Source organism: Oncorhynchus keta, chromosome 10 (genome assembly GCF_023373465.1).
Source record: "Oncorhynchus keta strain PuntledgeMale-10-30-2019 chromosome 10, Oket_V2, whole genome shotgun sequence".
Classification (NCBI taxonomy): domain Eukaryota; kingdom Metazoa; phylum Chordata; class Actinopteri; order Salmoniformes; family Salmonidae; genus Oncorhynchus; species Oncorhynchus keta.
In genome coordinates this window covers 53,556,974-53,567,954 of record NC_068430.1, presented here as the reverse complement: position 1 = coordinate 53,567,954, position 10,981 = coordinate 53,556,974, and the positions used below count along the sequence as shown (strand labels likewise).

Here is a 10,981-nt window from a genome sequence, read left to right as displayed (position 1 = left end):
GCCGTTCCCTCACAGCTCCGTAGGCAAGCACCATGGTCTTGTAGCGGATGCGAGCTTCAACTGGAAGCCAGTGGAGAGAGCGGAGGAGCGGGGTGACGTGAGAGAACTTGGGAAGGTTGAACACCAGACGGGCTGCGGCGTTCTGGATGAGTTGTAGGGGTTTAATGGCACAGGCAGGGAGCCCAGCCAACAGCGAGTTGCAGTAATCCAGACGGGAGATGACAAGTGCCTGGATTAGGACCTGCGCCGCTTCCTGTGTGAGGCAGGGTCGTACTCTGCGGATGTTGTAGAGCATGAACCTACAGGAACGGGCCACCGCCTTGATGTTAGTTGAGAACGACAGGGTGTTGTCCAGGATCACGCCAAGGTTCTTAGCGCTCAGGGAGGAGGACACAATGGAGTTGTCAACCGTGATGGCGAGATCATGGAACGGGCAGTCCTTCCCCGGGAGGAAGAGCAGCTCCGTCTTGCCGAGGTTCAGCTTGAGGTGGTGATCCGTCATCCACACTGATATGTCTGCCAGACATGCAGAGATGCGATTCGCCACCTGGTCATCAGAAGGGGGAAAGGAGAAGATTAATTGTGTGTCGTCTGCATAGCAATGATAGGAGAGACCATGTGAGGTTATGACAGAGCCAAGTGACTTGGTGTATAGCGAGAATAGGAGAGGGCCTAGAACAGAGCTCTGGGGGACACCAGTGGTGAGAGCGCGTGGTGAGGAGACAGATTCTCGCCACGCCACCTGGTAGGAGCGACCTGTCAGGTAGGACGCAATCCAAGCGTGGGCCGCGCCGGAGATGCCCAACTCGGAGAGGGTGGAGAGGAGGATCTGATGGTTCACCGTATCGAAGGCAGCCGATAGGTCTAGATTCAGGATGAGAGCAGAGGAGAGAGAGTTAGCTTTAGCAGTGCGGAGCGCCTCCGTGATACAGAGAAGAGCAGTCTCAGTTGAATGACTAGTCTTGAAACCTGACTGATTTGGATCAAGAAGGTCATTCTGAGAGAGATAGCGGGAGAGCTGGCCAAGGACGGCACGTTCAAGAGTTTTGGAGAGAAAAGAAAGAAGGGATACTGGTCTGTAGTTGTTGACATCGGAGGGATCGAGTGTAGGTTTTTTCAGAAGGGGTGCAACTCTCGCTCTCTTGAAGACGGAAGGGACGTAGCCAGCGGTCAGGGATGAGTTGATGAGCGAGGTGAGGTAAGGGAGAAGGTCTCCGGAAATGGTCTGGAGAAGAGAGGAGGGGATAGGGTCAAGCGGGCAGGTTGTTGGGCGGCCGGCCGTCACAAGACGCGAGATTTCATCTGGAGAGAGAGGGGAGAAAGAGGTCAGAGCACAGGGTAGGGCAGTGTGAGCAGAACCAGCGGTGTCGTTTGACTTAGAAAACGAGGATCGGATGTCGTCGACCTTCTTTTCAAAATGGTTGACGAAGTCATCTGCAGAGAGGGAGGAGGGGGGGAGAGGGAGGAGGATTCAGGAGGGAGGAGAAGGTGGCAAAGAGCTTCCTAGGGTTAGAGGCAGATGCTTGGAATTTAGAGTGGTAGAAAGTGGCTTTAGCAGCAGAGACAGAGGAGGAAAATGTAGAGAGGAGGGAGTGAAAGGATGCCAGGTCCGCAGGGAGGCGAGTTTTCCTCCATTTCCGCTCGGCTGCCCGGAGCCCTGTTCTGTGAGCTCGCAATGAGTCGTCGAGCCACGGAGCGGGAGGGGAGGACCGAGCCGGCCTGGAGGATAGGGGACATAGAGAGTCAAAGGATGCAGAAAGGGAGGAGAGGAGGGTTGAGGAGGCAGAATCAGGAGATAGGTTGGAGAAGGTTTGAGCAGAGGGAAGAGATGATAGGATGGAAGAGGAGAGAGTAGCGGGGGAGAGAGAGCGAAGGTTGGGACGGCGCGATACCATCCGAGTAGGGGCAGTGTGGGAAGTGTTGGATGAGAGCGAGAGGGAAAAGGATACAAGGTAGTGGTCGGAGACTTGGAGGGGAGTTGCAATGAGGTTAGTGGAAGAACAGCATCTAGTAAAGATGAGGTCGAGCGTATTGCCTGCCTTGTGAGTAGGGGGGGAAGGTGAGAGGGTGAGGTCAAAAGAGGAGAGGAGTGGAAATATGACACAAGTAATGTTTCCAACAATTTCTTACAGACAGATTATTTCACAATTATAGTGGGTCAGAAGTTTACAAACACGAAGTTGACTGTGCCTTTAATCAGCTTGGAAAATTCCAGAAAATGATGTCATGGCTTTAGAAGCTTCTGATAGGCTAATTGACATCAGTTGAGTCAATTGGAGGTGTACCTGTGGATGTATTTCAAGGCCTACCTTCAAACACAGTCCCTCTTTGCTTGACATCATGGGAAAATCAAAAGAAATCAGCCAAGACCTCAGAAAAAAAATGGTAGACCTCCACAAGTCTGGTTCATCCTTGGGAGCAATTTCCACACGACTGAAGATACCACGTTCATCTGTACAAACAATAGTACGCAAGTATAAACACCATGGGACCACGCAGCCGTCATACCGCTCAGGAAGGAGACGCGTTCTGTCTCTTAGAGATGAACGTACTTTGGTGGGAAGATGCTGGAGGAAACAGGTACAAATGTATCTATATCCACAGTAAAACAAGTTCTATATCAACATAACCTGAAAGGCTGCTCAGAAGGTTGAAGCCACTGCTCCAAAAACGCCATAAAAAAAGCCAGACTACGGTTTGCAATTGCACATGGGGACAAAGATCATACTTTTTGGAGAAATGTCCTCTGGTCTGATGAAACAAAAATATCACTTTTTGGCCATAATGACCATCGTTATGTTTGAAGGAAAGGGGGAGGCTTGCAAGCCGAAGAACACCATCCCAACCATGAAGCACGAGGGTGGCAGCATGTTGTGGGTGTGCTTTGCTGCAGGAGAGACTGGTGCACTTCACAAAATAGATGGCTTCATGAGGAAAGACAATTATGTGGATGTATTGAAGCAGCATCAATCAGTTAAAGCTTGGACAATGACCCCGAGCATACTTCCAAAGTTGTGGCAAAATGGCTTAATGACAACAAAGTCAAGGTCTTGGAGTGGCCATCGCAAGGCCCTGACCTCAATCCTATAGAACATTTGTGGGCAGAACTGAAAAAGTGTGTGCGAGGAGGCCTACAAACCTGATTCAGTTACACCAGCTCTGTCAGGAGGAATGGGCCAAAATTCACCCAACTTCTTGTGGGAAGCTTGTGGAAGGCCACCCAAAGCATTTGACCCAAGTTAAACAGTTCAAAGGCAATGCTACCAAATAGTAATTGAGTGTATGTAAACTTCTGACCCACTGGGAATGTGATGAAAGAAAAATAAAAGCTGAAATAAATCACTCTACTATTATTCTGACATGTCACATTCTTAAAATAAAGTGGGGATCCTAACTGATCTAAAACAGGGAATTTTTAGTCTGATTAAATGTCAGGAATTGTGAAAAACTGCATTTAAATGTATTTGGTTAAGGTGTATGTAACTTCCGACTTCAACTGTAGGCTGTTTTGTACACATTTGCAGCTAAAATATTTTTTGCAGCATTCAAAAAAAAAAAGAGGTTGTGCATTGTGTACGGTATAGGGTGCTAATGGCACCAGCTGAAACAAGCCATGTTAGTAACTAATGAAGACTGATTCATATCCACATGACTAAATTGGCTTTCAGACCATGGTGACGTCATATGTCATTTATGGTCGTTTTTAGTGGTAATGTGAATTTAGTTTTATTTTGACAGTCGACTCCACACAAAAAATAATGCTCAAACAGTGGTGTATTCATTCCGCCAAAAACAGCTGCACAACGAGAGTTTCTATTGGACAAATTCAGGTAGGTCCCGCCACGTTTCCTTCCGTTTAAGAAACGTTTTGCAACAGAATCGGCGGACTGAATTACACCCCAGAACACTTGATTTGCACTGACGCACTTAAACGTGCGCGTCCCCGCTATTCAATGATAAAAATGGCGGCCGCCGCCGGATCAGGTAAAGTAATTCCCCGTTCACACATTTGTGATATTCATTTGATAAGCTATTATTTTACGTTTACTGTAGTAGTGGTTTATTTTACCTTCCAATATGAGCCATTCATCTCAAAAACTCCACATTTCCCCAGACAGCATGTTTATTAATGTTAGATTAATGTGGGTGTTAGCTCAGCCAGTATTGCGCGCTAACTAACGTTAGTTTAGCTGGCTCTTCGGTAATTTTTCTGTTTTTGCCCAACTCATGTGCTTTTAAAACATGACTTGATTCTACCATAAACGATGTTATCGTCATAATTGACTATTGGTGAATGTATTGTGGTTGTTTAGCCATCTGCGCATGTAGCTAACGTTAGGTAGCCTATTCAACTGCAGCGTCATGTTTCTGCAGAGCTAACGTTAGCAAGCTAGCTAACGACACTAGCTGAACCGACACAATTTGCAAAGCGAGAAACAGAACTAGTTAACTAGCATACATGTTTAGAATAACTAAGCTAACTATATCGCTGGAATCTTTCAGAATAGATGTATCCTACTTAATATCAGCGGTCAGTTGAGTGAAATGTTCATTTTAATCAGCATTGAGTATTGAACTATTTTTGGATACGTTGATGCTAGCTAACGTTAGCTAGTTTTGTCAACTGGTCATTAACTTTGGTACACACCAGGGGCTATTCATTACGCTAATAATGTTGCAAAACGTGTCTTAAACGGAAACAAACGAAACCAAGATGCCTACCTGAATTTGACTCATATAAACTCTCGTTTTAGTGACTAATGATTACACCCCAGTGGTACACACCCATAACCTGAGAAATGTGTAGCTCCAGGCAATTGCACGTGTCATATTAAGGTGCAACTATTGTTGATTGATAGGGGATAGCTAGTTAAAGGCCCAGTGCCGTCAACGTGATTTCCTGAATTTTATATTTCCACACGGAGGTTCGTATAATACTGTGAAAATGATTTAAAATTTAAATTATTTTAATGCCCTATTAGTGTACGACAGTGGTCACCAACCCTTTCTATGTCAAAATCGCTAGAGCGTCTGCTAAATGACTTAAATGTAAATCTATAGCTTTTCCTCCTTTTTTTCATGACTTAAACATAAGCCCACGCAACATGAAAAACAGCACTGTAGCAGTGGAGTTTAGGCCCAATACATTATCATCGCATATAGGCTTTGCTTGAATTGTCCTGCCAAAACATTGTTCTTCTTTGAGGTTGGCTATATGATTGCACCGGTAATGGATCGGTTGTATTGCTTGAGGCACAGTTAAGTGACCATAAAAGTTAATTAATTTGCTATTTTGATTTTACTGGGCTGATAGTGCCTGCATCGGATGGTCAGTCTCAGGGGGAGAGAGCTTCCTCGTGCATAAATTCTAGTTTTTACTCCAATGATCAGAAGATCCAATATTATTATATATTTTTAAAAATACCTATGCCTTTTTTTTAATGCAAGCAAGCCCTAATCGATACAATTTCCTACTCATTCATTGCGAGTGGCAGTAAGGAAGAACGCATATTTTATGACAAGTGTTGACAGTGCTGAGTATAAACACAAACCCAATCATAAAAACAGCAGCTCTGTGCTGTGTTAATTGCTGTGACTAATGACAACTAAGATTTATTTTACGCCTGCTACGTTAGGTTACTGCAGACTTGGTAATCTGAGTCATTTGATTGGTCAAGCACTAGATCAATAGGTGCATTTGATTTTCTTTCGGACCCGTCGGGATAGCAGTTTGTCCTTCAGACACCTCAAATAGTTCAAAATAGGAATACTTCGCCTACCTGGCACGCAGGGCAGCTGAATTGGGTGCACCTACCGCCAACAACGCGAGACACAAAAAAAAAATATTTTGTGGGTTTTTACTGAAATGTTTGATCAACTAGGAATGCCTTGGAGATTGACCAGTTGACACTGCTAGCTAGCTTGATAGTTAGCTAGCACAGTGTTGCTCCTGCCTACTCTGTACCTGAGTCCTCCTTAGGACTAGCTGGCTAAGCTAGCACGCCGTGTCCTTCATTCCAGCCTGCCGAACACCTGACCTCGCCAATGTTAAAATAACTGATGGAAAAGGGTGCCCGACGGGTGGGGTGGGGGGGCAAAGGACACTGTTTTTTACTAGCCACCATTGTCGCCCCCTTTCTCTTCTGTGTGGTTTAACGGCGATTGGTATCCACTGTTATGGTGCATTACCGCCATTTACTGTACTGGAGTGCCCCTGCTTCCTGCATATGTACTGGAGTCATAGCTTAAAAATGAACCAATATAAGTATAAAGAGGGGCTCCTGCTAATGCAGAAATGCACATGCAGGAACACCCCGAATTGCGGGCTGCAGTTGCAACTTTCTCCTCCGACCACTCCCAACAGTCCTAGCAAAGTTCTTGCTTAAGAAATTGTCCTTCACTAAGAAGATTTTAATTTTTTTTTAGCATTTTTAATTGAAAATGCTCCCCCAAAAAAGCTACTTAGTAGTTACCCAGAATTTATTTGATATTTAGATCATGTCTGCATTGGACCTTTGACATTACATGGCTCCTACTATAATGTATTTGATTAGCTGAGGGTTGTGGGTTTTAAATTCATCACTATCGAAATACATACTTACATGTGTGCCTGAAATTGGATGAAAGGACTGCATAATCAGTAGACCTGCCAAATTCTCATGTTTGGCAATGGGGCCAAATTGAAAGCTTATGGAATGGACATTTTTATTAAAATGACTACTATGTTCAGTCTTGCGTCATGATTGACTTGTTTTTTATATACGTAATTCAATAGAACCAACATGGCACCCTTGTTTGTGTGCTGTAGCTACTAGGCACGTGTGGTTGAAAAATGTCTGCTTTGAACCTTTTCTGTTTAAAAAGGCGTCAAAGTACCCCGTAACTTCCGGCTGCTGGAGGAGCTGGAAGAGGGCCAGAAAGGCGTTGGAGACGGGACGGTGAGTTGGGGACTGGAGGACGATGAGGACATAATGCTGACTCGCTGGACAGGCATGATCATAGGGCCTCCCAGGGTAAGAAAAAAAGCTAACACCACACACACACACACCATAGGGCCTCCCAGGGTGGGAGGGCTCAAACGCACACCAAACAACGCCACATACAAATCCTTTTTTCTGATGTCTTTCTTCCAGACAATCTACGAGAACAGGATGTACAGTCTAAAGGTAGAATGTGGACCCAGATACCCGGAGTCTCCCCCTTTTGTCCGATTCGTGACCAAGATCAATCTGAATGGCGTACACAACTCAAATGGTGTGGTAAGTCCCAAGTCATACATTTCCTGTTCGGGTTGGATCAATTACCACAAATCAAAAGCAACCTTTGTATTTGAGTGTGTAGCCTGAAAGACTTCAGCCTCCAGCTAGCGAAGCACATCTGATTCATTACCTACAGACGTAGGACTGGTTTTCCAGAACCAGATTTACCCTACTCCTAGACTAAAACGCACTTTAAACTGAACATGTTTTTAGTCCAGGAATCAGGATTGTTTGTATTGAGGGAACTTTTGTCTCAGCTAAAGTCACCAATCAGCCACATTTTAAAATAAGCCAAGCGTTGAAACACAATTTTCTCAAAAAGAGGCTATGTCCTTTCCAAGTGATGTCTGCATATAAACTCAGCAAAAAAAGAAACGTCCTCTCACTGTCAACTGCATTTATTTTCAGCAAACTTAGCGTGTACATATTTGTATGAACACAACAAGATTCAACAACGGAGACATAAACTGAACAAGTTCCGCAGAAATGGAATAATGTGTCCTTGAACAAAGTACTGCAGTGCATCTCCTCCTCGTGGCCTGCACCACTCTTCCACCAAGGCACCTGCAAGTTCCCGGACATTACTGGGGGGGAATGGCCCGAACCCGTATCCTCCGATCCAACAGGTCCCAAACGTGCTCAATGGGATTGCGATCTGGGCTCTTCGCTGGCCATGGCAGAACATTTACATTTAAGTCATTTAGCAGACGCTCTTATCCAGAGCGACTTACAAATTGGTGCATACACCTTATGACATCCAGTGGAACAGCCACTTTACAATAGTGCATCTAAATCTTTTTAGGGGGGGGGGGGTGAGAAGGATTACTTACCCTATCCTAGGTATTCCAGAACACTGACATTCTTGTCTTGCAGGAATTCACGCACATAACGAGCAGTATGGCTGCTGGCATTGTCATGCTGGATGGTCATGTCAGGATGAGCCTGCAGGAAGGGTACCACATGAGAGAAGAGGATGTCTTCCCTGTAAACGCACAGCGTTGAGATTTCCTTGCATTGACAACAAGCTCAGTCCGATGATGCTGTAACACAACGCCCCAGACCATGACGGACCCTCTACCTCCAAATCGCTCCAGAGTACAGGCCTCGGTTAAACGCTCATTCCTTCGACGATAAACGCAAATCCGACCATCACCCCTGGTGAGACAACTACGACTTGTCAGAGAAGAGCACTTTTTGCCAGTCCTGTCTGGTCCAGCGACGGTGGGTTTGTGCCCATGGGTGACGTTGTTTCCGGTGATGTAAGGCAGGTCCTCACCAGACAACAGGCCTACAATCAGTCAGTCCAACCTCTCAGCCTATTGCAGACAGTCTGAGCACTGATGGAGGGATTGTGCGTGTAACCTGAGCAGTTGTTGCCATCCTGTACCAGTCCTGCAGGTGTGATGTTCGGATGTACCGATCCTGTGCAGGTGTTACACGTTCTGCCACTGCGAGGACGATCAGCTGTCTGTCTCCCTGTAGCACTGTCTTAGGTGACTCAGTACGGACATTGCAATTTATTGCCCTGGCCACATCTGCATGCCTCCTTGCAGCATGCCTAAGGCACGTTCATGCAGATGAGTAGATACCCTGGGCACCTTTCTTTTGGTGTTTTTCAGGGTCACTAGAAAGGCCACTTTTGTGTCCTACGTTTTCATAACTGTGACCTTAATTGTCTACCGTCTGTAAGCTGTTAGTGTATTAACAACCGTTCCACAGGTGCGTGTTCATTAATTGTTTATGGGTCATTGAACAAACATGGGGAAACAGTGTTTGAACCCTTTACAATGAAGATTTGTGAAGTTATGTAGATTTTTACCAATTATCTTTGAAAGACAGGGTGCTGAAAAGGGGACGTTTTCTCGTTTAGCTGTGTAAGTTTTGAGCCTCACATGTATGTAACCTCCCATTCTCAGGTGGACACGCGGGCAGTGGCGGCACTGGCCAAGTGGCAGAACTCGTACAGCATCCGTGTGGTGCTGCAGGAGCTCCGGCGGCTCATGATGTGCAAAGAGAACATGAAGCTCCCCCAGCCCCCCGAAGGCCAGCTATTCAGCAACTGAGTCCCCTGACCCTGACTAGCCCTGCTATCTCAACTCTCCTTCACTCTCCCTTCATCCAACACACAAATAAATATACACATTCAATACATGCACATAATGATTCAACGATTCCTCACATGCACACAAATCCGCACATGCAGCGTACATGTACCCCTCTTATTTTTCAGAGACTCTTGAAACCTCTGTTCTCACGTAAGCTCTTTTTGCCAGGCCCCATCCCCTTTGTCCTAAGTCATGGCCACTTTGTCTTTCGATACCTTCTCGTTGGACAGAGAGATGGTTGCACAGGTGGACTCCACCCATACCCTACCCTGACACCCAATGCTCACCACTGTGCAGACCAGACATTGATACAAATTACTTCATCTTTTTTTTTTTATCTTTGTGTTCTACATCCAGATTGTAAAATAACATAAATGATCTTATTGAGTGTACCTATCTTATGTGTGTGCTGGGTTCTTCAACCAAGGATGATGGCATTTGCTTTGTACTGTAGGTATAACAAGGGTGGAAATCAAGATGACTTGCTGCTCCACGAAAGAAAAATAGACCTGTGCCCCCACCGCAATGTGGCCGATAAAGTTTTCACTGTTTCTGCTCCCCCAGTTGGACTTGTCAGAGGCAGTGGTTTGGGATTGACAGCGTAGTCTTGCCAGTGTGTTTCAGAAAGCTAATAAATAAACCCCCCTTAAAACATTTAATGTCTTTCAGGATAGCTTTGGTCTCAAACTGAGTAACCAGCTTTTTGATCCCGAATATGTGAATTTGTTGGCCTTGGCACGTCTACGGTACATGGGATTGGGGGGGGGGGAATAAAGGTTCTCTTGGTTTCTCTTAAAGTACATGGGGTTTGAAATGCTCATCTTTTGTGCTTTGCACCTTTTTTCAGGTTCACCACATTACTGTGGCCTCCTATGTGGAGAATGAGTTTTTGTTTTTGTCTTTAGGGTTGACCTGTTTACTCAGAGGTCATCGCATACAGTGGGCTCACTGACTGCAACGTATGGCTTTAGTTGTTTATTTCATAACGGGTGTGAATCTGGGTGAAGGTGACCTGTGCATGGTTTTATTTGAATTAAACCTCGTTACTTTTGCATGTGTTTGTCTTCTGATTTTCAATCCATTTTTGGTAAGGCCGGCGTTCAGTCAAACCTGCACCGTGAAGTGATAGGATTGGGTCTACTCTTAACAAACTGCATGTTTGACCTGAATTCAAAATAAGTGCTTTTTTTGTTTAGTGTATTATCACATGCCGTAGAATGTTCCTGTGCTACAATAATGCACATTGTTACGATGCCAAAGTGGTATCCATTTGTATTTAAAGGGTGGTTAATTCAAGTTCTATTTACCCAATCCTATGGATACCTAATAGGTCTTCTATGAAATTTGCACAGAAATGTTACGCTAGAGAGTAGAAGTGTATACTACTAAAGTATAGGGTCTCCCTGCTCCTGATGGTTCTGTTTTCTTTTTCACTTCAAAACATCTCAACTTTATAACTATAACAAATGTTAACACTTTGGCGTAGAGTCACATAGCTTAGTAGACTTTCATTGGGTATTATAAACATTTACTGTACAGTTTCTTTCCATATCTTATATTAATCCATAATTAATACATGTGTGCCTAATGTGATCCCTGTAGTGTTTCCAAAAAGAC

At 45.0% G+C, this 10,981-nt stretch overlaps 1 protein-coding gene across 1 annotated transcript; it reads left to right on the top strand.

Moving 5' to 3' along the window:
- Positions 1-3,846: 3,846 nt before the first annotated feature.
- Positions 3,847-10,418, top strand: LOC118388959 (ubiquitin-conjugating enzyme E2 variant 1-like). Its single transcript, XM_035778603.2, has 4 exons — positions 3,847-3,984; positions 6,865-7,013; positions 7,134-7,259; positions 9,176-10,418. Exons 1-4 carry the CDS (start codon positions 3,954-3,956, stop codon positions 9,320-9,322), a joined length of 453 nt encoding a protein of 150 aa, XP_035634496.1. The 5' UTR covers positions 3,847-3,953; the 3' UTR covers positions 9,323-10,418.
- The last annotated feature ends 563 nt before the right edge of the window (positions 10,419-10,981 follow it).

Coding starts and splice junctions, on each gene's coding strand:
- LOC118388959 (XM_035778603.2), top strand. CDS start 3,954: ATGATAAAAATGGCGGCCGCCGCCGGATCAG. Junction 3,985..6,864: donor GGCGGCCGCCGCCGGATCAG/GTAAAGTAATTC, acceptor CTGTTTAAAAAG/GCGTCAAAGTACCCCGTAAC. Junction 7,014..7,133: donor TGATCATAGGGCCTCCCAGG/GTAAGAAAAAAA, acceptor TCTTTCTTCCAG/ACAATCTACGAGAACAGGAT.